The sequence below is a fragment of the Candoia aspera genome, chromosome 13 (assembly GCF_035149785.1).
Source record: "Candoia aspera isolate rCanAsp1 chromosome 13, rCanAsp1.hap2, whole genome shotgun sequence".
Classification (NCBI taxonomy): Eukaryota; Metazoa; Chordata; class Lepidosauria; order Squamata; family Boidae; genus Candoia; species Candoia aspera.
In genome coordinates, this window is record NC_086165.1 from 7676078 (window position 1) to 7691764 (window position 15687).

Sequence of the window (15687 nt, forward strand, 5' to 3'; positions counted from 1 at the left end):
TGATAGCTTGGACATGGAACACAAGAGTAGCTGAGGCCCTTACCTCATCCCAGAAATGTTCAGCTATGCTACTTTCCATGTGACACAAGACATATAAGCTATCATGGAACCTCTGATGGGAGCCTGGACCTTTATTTTATTCAACTGCGTTCGTAGGCCACCTTTCCATTACCTATCCCAACAATAAAAACTGCAATATAAAAATGAGCTAAAAATCAAAAGCACATCTAGCTTGGGAAAAATGGGCCTGGTCTACTTTGAATGCAGAATCTCTCTTCTTAGGCTGGTGGACATGAGCAGAGAGGACTTTGTTAGCTATCTTGTATAAATGTTAATAAATGAGTAGCTTGTATTATTGTTTGGGATTGGAACTCCTTGCTCCTTAGGGACAGGAATCACAGAATTTTATTTGCTGACCAAGTTGTAAATTTGGACTGAAGTTCTTCCACATGCAGGATTTGCTGTCCTGCTCCGTTTCCATGACATTCTCTTCATTCAAGAGATAAGCTGATTATTTTCCAACTAAGCTGTTGTGCAGTTCATGCAGCAAAATTTCACTTCTGCAAGAGTGGATTTTCAGTGAACTTGGAGGCTCTCTCTTCCCATCTGGAAGAAGCATGCTGGCTTATGGGCTTTGTTGCCTATTTTCAATGGACCTCAGTCAGCAGGAGTGAAAATAATCACATGAAAATCCTCTGGCGGTATTGGGAAGTGGAATAGTGCTCTGTAGATAGGCTCTCCATTACACTGGGTATAGATGATTTAGGTTTCCAGGTCAAAACCAGAGAACTACACTAATATTCATCATTGCTTGAGGAAGCAGTTGGCTCCTTGAATTGCGCTCTTTTGAATCTGCACCCGCTTCTTAATGAAAAGCAGTAAGGATGTTAATTGATAGTGTAGCAGACATACTACTGGACATCAGAAACAAACAAACTTTTTAAAGCAATTACTGGTGCCTGGAATACAAGGAAGGAGCACAAACACTGACACAGCGTTCTTCTAGGAACACGTCAATAACATGTTAACCTTTTATTCTTATTTTGCTAGAGGTGAGAGGTTTATTCCCAAAACACAAATAGTTATGGTTGTATTTCTGTGCCAGGAATATTTCTTCTGCAGTTATCAGGAATATGGAGTCAGAAACAGTTCACACCTAGCCATAAACAACAAGAACAAAAACCTGTACAAGTGTTTAATTAAAGAAACAGCACAGATTTGGAACAGTACCACTTCAGACAGACTGCAGACTGTGTGCAGACTGCTACATCAAGCCATGTATTGGAAGCAATTGTGTAAAAGCAATTTGCGGGGGGGGGGGCACCTTTCTTCTGGGTACAGTAGACTTTCTAAAAAAAGCACAGAGAACTCTTTCAACTATAGGAAGGATCATTAAAGAATGTGAGTTTCCTTATTTTCATCATACTATCCCAGAAGCACCGAACTTCTGCTGATCTATGTTGAATCAGCTCTTAATACATTCTGCACAGGCCGTTAAAAGCTTCTACTTTAATTGTCCTAATATTATGTTGCTTCCCATTCCCTCTCCCCCACCCTTTTTCCACCAGACACCAACCCTTGTGGTAGCTGGGTGTCTATAAAAATATCAACAAGTAGGAAACACATCTGCCACTATCACTTTATTTTCCATTCTTTTGTTCTTTAATAAGCTGGGGGATATTTGTTCATAAAGTTGTTTTGTACAGCCATAGAATAGTATTGTATTTATGAAATATTACACAAATTGCACTTCAAATATGACGGCCTTGTTCCAGAAAAGGGAAATGAAAATAACATTAAAAAGGAAAGAAACTTTCCAGATGTGAAATAACAGTGTGCCGGCTGACCAAGCTAACTGTACATCATCCAGCTCAGTGAGCAAAATAAAGTATTTTCCTTTATAGAATTCTTCTCTCACAGGTAAAATTTATAGAATATGACACAGGACAGTATATCCTTTTACAATACAGTCTGCTTTTAAAATGTACACTCAGCATACTTATAAATTACTTTAAAAATTTCCATTAAAAATAATTATATGCAGCCAATGTCCTTCCTAGTGGTGAGTACATTCACTTAATACCATGAGTGGGAAAAGGGACGGTCCACACACTTACAGATTGTTCTGGGGTGGAGATGCTAGGAAAGATTGAGAAATCCTGGAAGACAGGCATCAGGTAGAAACACAGACAGGAATTACTTGCTGCCTGAATCCAGAAACAGTTCAAACAAAAGTCTGTCTTTGATATCTACCCCCTCAACGCACCAGGACCAATCCTGATGAGAGAGCTTTGCACTGGAAGAAAGGGGGAAATGAGTCCCCAGGATTGTAGGCAGAGCCCAGAATTTCTCAGCACAAAAATCAGCTGACATGGGGGTGGAGGGGTCAGAAGGAAAAGCCAGGAAAAGGTCTTGGTGCACATGCCTAAGCCCTGCTTGGTAAACATGATGTCTGTGTCGGGTGGTTGAAGTGGTGGGGGAGAGAGGAGACAGATACAGCTTTTTGGTAATAAACTTGTAAAGAGGGATAAAGAAGAGGCAGCTTTAGGATCCATTAACTTGACACTATCCTGCTTACCAGACTCTTGAGAATTCCTTTTCAATTTTATTAGAGCCCCTTGGACTTAACCCAACCCCCTGCACAGAATTTATGAGAAAGACTGACTGCAGGAATTAGAACCTAAAGCTACTGGCACATCACTGCAGGTTCCAAGACTCCGGGGGAACTAAGAAAAACATAATCTTCATCAGGTTTGTAAAAGCGTACTTGTGATGCTTCCAGAATGGGAGACACCTGAACAAAGACTGATGCCGAGCTACACTTGCTAGCAGTCAGGATTTAAAAAAAAAAAAGGGGGGGTTGGTATAAAATGCCCCACGTATACAAAGTCCCCCCCAACCAAACACTGCAAGCTGGAACCCAGATATTGAACATTCTATCTGCAAAGGGTCCTGCAGGAGCACTTACTCTGCGCAGAAAACTAACTAACAAACACAAACCCCAGTGACCAAGAGCAAACAAGAATCCGTCAACAGGGTTGAAGCTGAAAGGTCTGCCAGACATTTCACCTTCTTGAAGTAGGAAAAACGCAACAGATTCTTCTGCGAACAGCTAAACAAAACTCGACCAACATAGCAAACACCATCTTCAGTCACTGAAAGGACAGTTCAAACTAGCAAGATTTCAAAATCTCTAATAAGGCCTCTTTATTGTAACAGGTACTGTTATAAATATTATGATTTCTTATGAGAGTTACACTGCCATTCAGAATGCCAATTCTGGCATTCAGTTTTGATTTTTACGGCAGCTTTTGACTTGTGAAAACAGCCTGTCTGTATACTTACTACATCAAGGTCTCTTGCTTCGTATGGTGCCAGATTAAAAACTAAGGACCACTGTGCTGCAGCTGTGATTCGGCAGTGGGGTGCAGCAGACTTAAAGACTCCAAGAAAAAATTGAAGCTCCTCATTTACTTCGGGGTGGGGGCAGGTGGTTTTAAACCATTAATAGCTCTAACACTCAGTTGGTCAAACCTCTTAGATAGGAAACTAATAAAAGTGTGCATGGTTTGTAAAGAGGATCAGTTACCTCGGGTTTCTGCCTGTGATCATGGCGCACTGTCCTTGTTCTACAGCTTCAACAAATGTGGAAAAGTGGTGGCTGTATCATGACAGGAGGTCTTTGCAGTCTAACTTTTCTGCCATACAATCAAAACAGATCAGTGATATCTGAAAAATGGAGCTTCCAAAAGACCCTTATGCAGACCTCTCTGTTGTCATCAAGGCTCTTGCTCTACAGTTACAGCATAGCAATTTAATCACAACATATAGGTGGAATGATCTAATGTCATACTGGTGCAAAACAGGGCAACTGTTAATTGTTCCACACTGAAAAAGATCCTGGAATTACTTCTAGTAACTTATGCCTGCTCCTCCTTCCACTTTTCTGGCTTAAATGTCCCACATTAATAAAGTCCCACATTGTGGAAAAAGAAAATAAACATAAAAAGTTATATTTACATTGAACTTCAGTAACCATAATACTAACAAAGAGCTTCAAGTAGTCTCTCATTTTTTTTAATTTGCGCCTTTGTTTAATACTGATGTTTAGCAAAGAAAGCAATGTTAAATCACTTGTTAAACTGATTGATTTCAACAGCAGCCTTCCTTACACTTGCATTTTGCTTGAGTAGCGATTTCTCGGCCTGTCAAGAGGTTTAGAGCCTTCTGCTCAGCTACCAGCATGGGGTTGGGCCAGAGACACAGTCAGAAAAGTAAACAGTTCTACTGCCTAACACTTCCGTCTAGTCTTAGAGTCTGCTTTTCTGCCCCAAGGACAGGATCTATGTTGTGATTATGGCTACTGGAAATTCGGCACAAATGTTTGGCTTTGACCTACCTGGAATCAAACTGGCATTGGTTATTCTGACACCATCAACCAAGAAGTTTAAACCAAGAACGCTAGATAGATAAATAACTCTTTTTCACAACAGAGGTGCACCTGATGTAGTCTAAGAAGTGCTTGAGTGAAAATGAGTGTTTTTCACCTCATCTGAGAACGCCATGGAGTGCATTATAAATAGCTCTGAACAAAGGGCTCAGTCTCTGTGTCGCTGACATTCCTTTGAGGAAGGTTCACTGCTTCTCAGTCCCAGTGCAAAAACCCAATCCCAAAGTCAGAAACTTTGACCATCAGGATCAAGAACGCCTCTCTTGAACTCAAGCTGCCCTCCTGATGTTCTCAGCTGGCTGGCACATTCCCTGGCCCATTAAAGAAAAAGGAACACACAAACCTGGTTCACCAGCCATCATTCCCTCAGCTCTACTGGTTTCACTGCAAATTCCCAGCCTGACTCTCTGAGAAATCACGGAGTTCCAAAGGCTAAGTCAGCTAAGGCCACGGCTGAACTTTCCTCCACTTGTACTCGAGGGAAGAGCAAGGCTCCCCACTTCTGCACTGGCAATGCAATGCTAGGACTCCAAGCAACAAATAAGGAGGAGATGCTGACTTGGGGGACAGCAGTAGTCCTACAATGGAGGTGGCAGCAGATGGCACTGGAGTGGAGGGAAGATGCTATGGAGGAGATGCTTTCGCTTTACTGCCACAGACAACTCATACCATGAACTCATTATTTCCTAGCAGCACCAGTTGCTGAGGGCTCATGTAATCAGCAGCATCAGGATGACGCTTCCGGCCTGTCCCAGCAGACCCCTCTGGGAGTTCTTTGGCTTTTGGGGGGGAGATTTTCACATTCTTCAGTTTCTGCTTGCCTTTCTCTGGATTGAATGTCCCTCTGGTGGTGAACTGTGGCCTATCGTCCAGGACCTTGGCATGCCCTGGTGATCGCTCCAGTGCCACAGCATCCCCAGTGGGGGCTGCTCGATAAAAAGGCGATTTGGAGTAGATCTGGAATCGTTTCCTTGTCACATGAGGCAGGCAGGACGATGAGGAAGAGGGTGACAGGGATGGAGAAGAAACCAAGGAATCCACCGAGTCCAAAGACTCCTGCTGCTTCCGCAGATGCCTTCGAGACCTAGAGGTACCAACGGGGTCTGCCTTGACAGGTCGTGCTTGGTTGAGGATTAAACTTCTGCCTGGTAGGGAGGAGATACAAGGGATGCTTAAGAAGTGGCAGTGTGAATGCACTGACAAAGAGACAATGTTTCCTGGGAAAGTCCAATGAAGCTCTCCTGATTGCCATCCATGGAATCAAACATTATGGCTTATTTCTAGACTGCCTGCAGAGGGCATTTCCAATATGTGTTTTCAAAATATAGTTTGCCCTGTTTCAGTTTCCTCCCGTTTGTTCAAACAAGTGTAAAGTTTTAAGTGAATACTATTAAACCTCAGTTATAATCTTTCATTAAGCGAGCAAATTCCTCCATAGCCACTTTTCACGCTCATGTGCCCAACTGCCCCTGTTGCATGTTGGTGCTGAGCTGCAAGAGAGAAGAGAATGGAAGGTGTTCTCTGCAGAAGACCTTCTACCGTCAGATCTTCTGTTATCATTAATGTCTAGGACTGAGGCAGCAACTTCCAATCTTTTCCTTCATGCAGATCATTACATAGTCACTGAAAGCTTTTGAGGAGCATCTAAACACCGAGAAGTTGGCAATTTGGGTACCATGTCACAACAGCCTCCTCCTCTCCAGATGATGTCTGTGGACCAGATATACCTTTAATTTTGATGGCTGAAATTGTGTAAATTCATCAAATCTTATATGGTTTTGAAGTTCCTATCTGCACTGTTCTACAATTCTGGGTACAGAAACCATATCTTGCCATTTCAATGATGGCATGGTCCTTGCCTAACCAGCTCAACCAAGACTACTGGAACTGCTGTCGCTAAGCGGTGCGGTCACATGATGTTTCGCCTAACAACTGCTTCGCATAGCAGTGGAAATCCTGGTCCCAATTAGGGTCGTTAAAACCTACCTGCATGTGTCCCTTAACCTAGGAGACATTTCTTCCTCAACTCACCTAGGACTTTCCATAAACATCTGCATGATGTGTCTGGAAACCCTGAGGTCTGAAATTTGGTTTTTTTTAAAGTATTAAAACTGTAGTACTGAGGATTTTCTGGAATTTAGATATCTCAATGATATCCCTAACACCATAAATGAAGAATCTCACTTTCTTTAAGTCTTGGAGAGTGAAAAAATTTTGAACACTAAAGTTCATATGCTAATGATTGTTCCTTTAGTATAATCAACAATCCTTTATTTACCTGATTTGTCTGAAATAGTTCCTTCAGAATCAAAATTCAAGTTTTCGGAACTGTCTGCAGTGCCAATTGAAGCCTCGGACTCTAACGTTTCATCATCAGAGGCTCTAGGCTCCAGTGCCAGCATCTCAAAAGTTAATTCTTCCCTGCAGGGGCGAAACATGAAACAAATGGAAAGGATTGGATAGAGAAAAAAACAGCAGCACAAGGAAATAAAGGAATACTAAGGTCATATCCACAACAGTCAACCTGCATCCCAACTTGACCAATGCGGGTCATGCATTTCCCGAACTGCAGCAGATGGCGACCCTCCCCCCACCGCTTCATTGGTCCAGCTACTTAGACTCACTTCTCCTTCTGCAGGCTCTCGATTTGCTCTGCCAGCACCTTCTCCTCCTGCTGCATGGCTACTTGCTGCTGTTCGGTGACCTCCATCTCCATGGCCTCCTCGCTGCTCAGGGCCTCCTCAGGAGCATCTGCCATAGAGGGCAATCTGACCGCCGCCGGTGACGTAGGGCTTGGATAGGTCCCTCGGCGTAGACGCCCTTTACCCTGTGGGTAAATTGAGGCTGATGAGGAACGTGGCATTCTATCAGCTTTGAGACTAGAAGAACGCATCCCCACTATGTGTATGGTACAACAAGCAAACAAACGATTTCTTCAGATGGCTGGCAGAGACAGATAGGACAGGAAGCAAGTATAAATTCAACGGCATAGGAACTATAGTAGCCATTCTTGGGGGTGGCTTGCTCCTTAGAGCCCCTCCCACCAGATTGAAATCTTTAGAGCCACTTGGATTTTATATTTATTTATATTGTATTTTATATTTGTAACTTGTTCTTATTTTTACGGGATTTTAACGTGTATTGTTATTGTATTAATTTTATTGTAAACTACCCAGAGTCCCTCTTTGGGGGATATGGGTGGTAACAAAATTTGAATAATAAACAAACAAACAAACAATTTTGGAGGTCCTCAAAAATATTTCTGATCTATAAGCCAGATGTTTAAAGAGGTACTTCTATGGATCTACTTTATAGCAGAGTATTTCAGGTTGCCAGCACCAAAAAGTGGTGCAAGGAAGGAAACAGATTACAAGAAAGTAGATTACAGTATTTAAAAAAAAAGAAAAATCCTGTTCATGCCATCTTTTAAATTACTTCCTTCTAAGATGTTGGAAATGCTGAACATACTGAACATTGTTTTAAGTAAGGAATCCCCCCAGGCAGGAAAAAAATGAGAACAAAGAAAGCCATCGACAAAGCACAGGCTATCTTGCTGTCTGTATTTTCCGATGACATTCTGTGAATAAACCAGCAGACGCGGATCACTGTAACAATGATAGTGAGAATTTATTTCCTTGGACACAGAGCCAAGAGATATATAAATGCCCCTCAGGCACATTCAGATTCTCAGAAACCAAAGGTTCATATACCTGTCCTGGGGGATACTGCAGAAAAAGCCGAATCAGGACTTTTAACCACTTCATACTTTCAGCAGCAGCAAATTATTATATAAATGACTCCAGGAATTATTAAATCATTTTCCAGGTTTCCCTTTCTGGCTGAACCATGTGTTTTGGGGTTGCTGTTTTTTTTTATATCACTTTTAAAATCACACTCAGATTTTCATCTTAGAACTTGAAGGCTCCATCTTCTGAGGCTATGACTGGATATTAGCAAAGTTGCTTTGGGTTAACTATAGGCAGTGCTTCTTCCATGCTGCCTGACTCTAAAAAGGACTCTTAGACTCTTTCTTTTTGTGTGCTTCCTTTTGAAAATTCAAGCAAAGGCAGTGCTGGAGGATGACTTGTTTGTTTGTTGAAAACTGGCAAGGTTAGAGGGGGAAAGAACCATATTCTGAATTCCTGTTGTGTTTCAAGTGATTGTTCGTGGTCTCAATATGTGAAATTGGTCTAGACAAGAGGAAAAGATGAAGATACAGATAAAAGAACTGGGGAAAATAAAAGAGGATACAGAAATGAGCTCCACAGAAGAGCACAAGAATCCCAGAGAACAATTTTATTCCAAATTTCCATTAGCTTTTCAATTGCTAGGAGGCCCTGCCTCACTCACAGCTTTGCTCTGGTTAAAAAACAAAACAAAACACAATATAGCAAGGACTCTCCTCTAGAGACGTCTGCGCCAAGTGTTGCAGAGAACTGATTCCCTCCTATCTTAATTGCTACTTGTCTTCCTCCTCCTAATCTGTCTAGATGAAAATGGCCTTATATGCATTTTCTTTTGATGCCTTCTGTATCACAAGAAGTTGACAGCACCCAAATAGAGGAAATAAACACATACACACACGTGCGCACACACGCACACAATTATGCGGCATGGAGCATGCAGAAGCACTGGGGTGAATGGAGAGTTATGGCATAAGGTCAGTGCGTTGCGATTCTGATACATACCGGGATTGAGCTGCGGGTTATGCTCATAAATCTAACGGCAATTAGTACAGGCTTCTGGATTAGAGAGGACAGGAAAAGGAAAGGAGCAGGTTAGAGGGCACACGCCATCAGCTTACTCTGAGAGTTGCTGGGCATGGCAATGGAAGCTTGCTCTTTGCTGCAGCTGCTAGAAGGTGCAAACAAGCTACAAGCCATTTACTGCTGCAAAAGAAGTGAAGAAGCATCGGCTACAGTCGCAGATGAGCTCCCAAGAGAGGGTGCTGGGTGGGCCCTTGCAGCCCCAGCTTGCTTTCAGCAGGGCCTCCCTCGGCCTCCCACAAGATCAGCCAAGCCCCAATCTCTGTGGAGCCAGCCGACCTGAGCCAAGGAGAACAGAGGCCGTTTCTGAGCAGAGCAACTGCCTTTCAAGTCAGCAGCCTAGCTAAGGAGCATGCAAATTATTCTGCGTCTCATAAAGGGCACGAGCTAAGAGGAAGTGGCTTGTTACGAAGAGCTCAGCTGGGGCCAGACTGCAGTCTGCACACCGTACTGTCACCCCAGGGCCTCCCACGGGCACATGCATTTGGAAGAGAGGTGAATGGAAGCCCGTTCAGTAAAAAGCAGTGTCAGATGAGAATACTGCGAGAGTTAGGGGAACAAGGACCAATCATGGAGAAAAGCCAATTACACACAAGCTAAAGTGACTCGAGTTCACTAAAGAATATCTGGGAATAAAAAAAAATCCCCCAAGGACCATATGGGTTACCTATATAAAATAACAACAGAGAGCGAGCACCTCTACCTTTGAAGACCCAGATATTACTGATTAAGCCAAACTTTAACTTCTGCATTAGACTAAATCACATATTAAAGGATTTGAGATGTGTAAGTAGTTGGGAAGATGGGAAGAAAAGGTTAGAGGGAAGAGAAAAGAGAGAGAAAGACAGATGTCTTTCAGTTACTATCCAAACCCAAGTAACTTAACTGGCACATGTGGATCCTCAATTCCAGAATCTAGTGTATTAAACCAGTATGGCATTAGGAGAGACAAACACAGGTGATCGTCCTCCCAAATTTTCCTTGAACAAGAATGCTTGTATCAATTAAGGTGGGCTGGAAAATGGGGAAGATCAGTTGAGGGAGCATTGTCTCCACTTCTTCTTGATCTGGGACTTGGCCAGCCTGTCATTCATTCAGTCAGACCTTCCCCTTACCATGGACCTGCGGATCAAGGAGAGACGGCTCTTTGCTTTGTTCTCTGCAAACTCGAGGCTGCTGATATCCTTGAGACGGGCCCGGTATTTGTTCATCTGTTCTATAACAATCAGCTCTACACAACTGAAAGAGAAAAATTATCAAGAGAGAAAATGATGGCTTGAAGCCTAGAAACTGCTTATACATCCTAGACATGAGTTCAGGGATCTTCCTTGATGTGAATATTATAACTGAAAAATTGGAAGGATTAATCTGTGCATGCAACTTCTCCCTCTGGGGTTTTCATTTCTGTTGTCAACTGTCCCTCCCCAAACTATCCACGTGACTGGCAGGAATCACATCAGTAAAGCTGAACTGGTCAGGGCAGGTAGCAAGTTTTTTTTCATTACCTGATGGTTTTACTGACATCCTGAGCGCTCTGCAGAGGGTCAGTGGTGTCTGGACAGCGGAGGATACAGGGAGCAAACACAATGGCCAGAGCATTAGCTGACATTCGATTTGTTTCTTCTTGCAGAGCAATCCTAAACAGCATCAGAACAGAATGGCAATAAAACTTAACTGCAGGCACTTGTAGCAACTCACAGTTGTTGTGAGATGGGGCAAACCCATAGACTGGACCTAAGAATTGAGACCAAGGCTGAAGAGAAGGAAAAAAAATAGTATGGACACCATTAGGCAGAGTGAGGCAATGGCCGATGCTGGGGAGAAGCAACAACAGCAGCTTTCCAGCTGTTCCTCCTGCCCTTCGAAGCCATTCCTTTCTCTTGGACAGAGTTCTGCGTGGAATACAGTCAGTTCCATACTCCTAAAATTAGTCCAAGCCACAGTACCAGTCTCTAGCCCACTGCCAATGGTGCAAAGTTCCATATGCCACTACAGTCACTTTCTGTTTGTGAAACAGAGGAGATACAATTTTGTCTTTTGCCCTTGGTGGTAATGGCTTGGCTTGGCCCTGGTTGGGAAGGAAAATGGTGAAAATGTTATAGGAAAATCCTCTCAAGTCCGTAGGAAAAATTCCTCCTCAAAACTTAAATGGCCAATTCACTTGCTCTTCATGCTACAGATGGCATGGAGAGGGGCCAGGTTCAGAATTCATATTGGTTGTGTTCAAGCCATTATAGTTACCCTCTTTGGATTAATGCACCAATTCTATTGCTCAGGCGAATATAACAGTATTTTATTTATTTATATTATCTTTTCATCACCCTATCATATGAACTCAATAAAACCATTAAAACAGAACTGCCATGACCCACATTAGAATAACACGTCAACATAAGAAACTGAAAGAACTATCTGTCCTCTAACTTGACCATGGGATAACAAGGCCTTTTACTCTGACGTGTGCCTTGAAAACTCAACGAAAGCATTTTGTCACCCAAAATAATGTGCAGGAATTGCTGGGTTTCCTGGGAGATTATAATCAGCACGACTGAAGGCAAGATGAAGATAGGCAGAACTTAACTTTCCAAAGCTGTCTGCAAATAGGCCTGTCTCTTACACAGAACCCTGAAAATATAGCAGCTTTTAAAGACTGCAGCTGTCATCAAAAGCTGAAAGTGGGAATATGTCTGTAGATAAGCTGGCATTCACAAGAAAATCTCTTTATAATCTGATCCTGGATATTTATACCTGACAAGGTGAAAGATCAGGCGTTCCAAGGTATTAAGATGGGTACGGGAAAGCTGATCAATGACCGAGTAGACCCCACGGATGGCCTCCTTCCTCTCCTGCAAACCTACAGAAAACACAGTTCATTCAATTCATCAGGATTGTGGTCTGCTCTGTATTAGAAATGAGTATTTTAACATCAAGCTAAGTTTATAAAATATTATACATGCTACATTTGCCAGCTTCACTCTAACTTTTCACATGTCAAAACACACGTCCTACAACTCCACCACTGCTCAGGATTTAGTGAACACCCCAAGAAAGGGAGCTTCTGAGCGTTGAGCAAAGTACCCTTGCAATTCAAATGGTGTTCTTCAGGAGAATGCTCTGGGAAATCCCATTGCAACTCAAGTAAGAAGATGATTTCTACATCATTGGGGGCTCTGAAATTTTTAGGTGAAAAATCAGGACATAACGTCTGAAATGCAGAGAAAGAAGACAACTAGCACAGAAATGGAAATTTTGTTCTAGTCTGGGGTCTCATCAAGGGGATACACTGTATCACAGTGGGATGCCTCGGACCACCTTCTGAAGCAGATTTCTAGAAAAAGCATCACCACTGTTTTAGGTTTCATCATGGTAAAGAACTCTCATGGGCGCTCTGTGTAGAAATATTCCCCTGGATAAGGTAAAGCAAGCTGCAGAGATAATGAACTAGTGGAGAGCATAACCTTCCAAGCAGAAACAGACTTGCTTTTCCTCTTAGCTTTGGTTTTTGATTTTTCCCCAAAGCTCTACTTCATCTAAGGTCCTTTTTTTTTTTGCCCAGGAGTGAGAACTCCTTACCCATGGCTCGCAAAAATTCTTCGTAGAGTTCAAACGTCATGAGAGGATTAGGCAAATCCCTTAGCCATTGCTTGAACACACTGGCAATGACGTGGATGTTGTAGTCATCGAGATTCACACCCTCAATATCTGGTAGCAGAAAGAACGGAAGAAAGAACATTAAAAGAAAAGAAGAAATAGCAAAAGTATACTTCCGCACCCAATTCGGCATGTTGGTGCCAATATAAGACTGGATATAAATGAGAACCTTCGGTTCTGATGGATTCTTAAAAGATGCCAACCCAGGATTTTGTTATTAAGTCACAGCCAAGGTTCCTTAACCATATAGTATAACTGACTGAAAAGAACAGGTTCAATATTTTTGTATTTAAGATATAGACTTATCTGACTTCATTCTGCAACCTCCTCCTCCTTTTTATATCCTATCCTTATTTTTATTTTGTGCAACTCAAGGCAGCTGACATAATTCTACTGCCTCCTATTTTCCCCATAACAACACTCTCGTGAAGTAGGTTGGGCTGAGAGGAAGTGACTGGCCCAAAGTCACCAAGCCAGCTTTCATACCTAAGGGAGGACTAGAACTCATAGTTTCTCAGTTTCTAGTCCATCATTTTAATCACTACACCAAACTGGATCTCAAACATAAATCAAACATAAACCATACTGTAACTACATATTAGTTTTAGCATAACATAGAATTAACTGTATTTACTGTATGAGCCCCTGCTTCAGCACTATCTAAATCCTGAGCTGAATCAAACTGAAAATTGTTGATGACCAGAATATTGAGCTTTCTGGCCATCATCTGCCCAAAGTTCTAGCATCTCTAAAATAACCTGGGTCAGGCCAAATGCCTGGTAATCTTGAGGGATCTGTGTGACATAGAAACTAGGAAAAAAACACAGTAACGCAAGTTCCCTTTCTCTAAGCCTCCTCACCTGTGTCAAGGCCCTGCCGCAATTCTTTGATTTTATTCGTTGATCCGGATTTCCGGTAAATGCCTTCAGTGTACAAAGCATGCATTTCTATGTAACTGGTGAGCTTCTCAAACACTAACGGCACAATTCGCTCTTCGCTGGTCAGGCGAGAGAGTTCGACTCCAAACTGACGCGAAGAAAGCTCCGGGTCGTACTAAAGAGACAGGGATAATGCGATCAGCGCTGCCAGCTCATCGAAGCCACACTGTCTAAACTTCAGCAAGATTCACATTACTCTAAGACTGGTGAATACAAGGATCAGAAGAGTCACTGCTTTAAGATTACAAAACCATGCAAAATATAAAGCGATTATTAGAGTGGAGGAAATATCTAGACGTGCCTCACCTTTCCCCAAGTCCTTGCTGTCCCTGTAATACTTCTGTGCTTATAGCCCTATGCTGGGTTGGCATTTTGGTCAAAGCCTTAATTCAGAGCGGGGGGGGGGGGGGGGAGCAGGCAGAGCAGCAGCAGAAAACAGGCCTTTAACTGCCATCGCCCCAGAGTTTCCTGACTCCCTGGTTTCTGCTTTACAGAAATATGAATTAAGAATCAGCAACCAGACAGACACACAGCAACATGCTGATCTAGAGACCATGAATAACTTCCTCCACAACTGACTATACGGGCGAAGGAGTGCTGGCAAGGATGTGGGTTAGCTGAAGGAGGGCATCTGCTCGGCTTGTCACAGCTGGGTGAATTCCCATTTCCCCAAAAGAAGCACTTTCACAGTCCTGGAAAGAGAATTCTATCGTGGGGAACTACCACAGGCACTGAGGTTAGGAAACCATTCTGCTTAGGCTCATTCCATGGATGTTCCACAACTATTGTGACATTTCTTGTGGCATACAGAACTGAGAGAAAACACAGTACCTTTTTGGAGCATTTCGTTGTGGTCTTCAGGCAGCACTTTCGGTGGCAAGCATATTTGCACACTGGAATTAGGAAAAGTGTATTTAGTGTTGCACATGAAATGTTATTGTATTGTAACTTTGCAAGAGTTGATGAGGAGACTCCCAGTTGGAGTTTGCTGCATTGAGGTAGGAACCATACTGTGTCCCGGGGGTGGGGGGGACATGCACATGACAGAGATGGCAAATGTGTTCCCACGCCTGCATGTGTTGAGATAATGTACCTGCAAAGAGGGAACACTGATAAAAGAAGGGTTGTTGGGCCAGGAAAGAATGGAGCAGCCCATTCTCCCTTTCAGTTCCTGACTACACTAGCATTATGAGGCAAATCTGGGATGAAGAACTTCAAAGGACTACATTCAAGGAGCTAAGCACTTCCTTCTGGCATTTTCAGCTGTTAAACCATTGTGGAACCTGTAAAACCTGTGCCAGTTTTAACCTAATTCATCCCCATCATGTGGACAAGGCAAGAGTGAGGGCATAATAGGGCTGTGGAATGTAGCAGACTAAAGCACAATGCTTCTCTATACAGATTTGGCACTTCATATAATATAGTCTCCTCTGGTTCCAAAGTTATAATTAAAAATTAAAAGTATAATACAATAGTTACTATTGGCCGCTCTGTATTTGGCATGACATTTGAATAAAGACTAAAGGAGCTAACAATATTCTAAGGAGAGAAAATGTAAGAAAGAAGAGGAAGAAATAGAGTGCATGAGAATTAACAGTTCACACTTACATTTGCAAACAGAGGCCCTGTCCATGATCCATATCAAGGAGGAACAGAATTCGCAGTAGGTAGGGATGCTATATTGAGTAGCCTTAAAAATGTGGCCATTATGTTCTTCTACCTAGTAACAACAACAGAAAAAGCAATTTAACATTTAACAGCAGTTGAAAATAATCTGAATATTTACCGTTCTGCACGAAAGTATTTCATACAGCTGCTAATTCAAAATTCAAAAAAAATAAAATAAAATTGGCTGGAATGCTGGAAGGGCATTCTTGGCAAC

General features: G+C 42.5%; 1 protein-coding gene across 1 annotated transcript in view; it reads right to left on the minus strand.

Moving 5' to 3' along the window:
• Positions 1–2896: 2896 nt before the first annotated feature.
• MYO9A (myosin IXA) overlaps positions 2897–15687 on the minus strand; it is a 107150-nt gene continuing 94359 nt past the window's right edge. Inside the window, exons 34-43 of the mRNA XM_063314255.1 lie at positions 15414–15525; positions 14637–14698; positions 13728–13920; positions 12790–12918; positions 11965–12070; positions 10722–10853; positions 10332–10455; positions 7075–7277; positions 6729–6871; positions 2897–5595 (exon numbers count right to left, since the gene is read on the minus strand). Coding sequence (XP_063170325.1) covers positions 5114–5595; positions 6729–6871; positions 7075–7277; positions 10332–10455; positions 10722–10853; positions 11965–12070; positions 12790–12918; positions 13728–13920; positions 14637–14698; positions 15414–15525 — 1686 coding nt within the window. The 3' untranslated portion in view covers positions 2897–5113. The remainder of the gene's footprint in view (positions 5596–6728; positions 6872–7074; positions 7278–10331; positions 10456–10721; positions 10854–11964; positions 12071–12789; positions 12919–13727; positions 13921–14636; positions 14699–15413; positions 15526–15687) is intronic.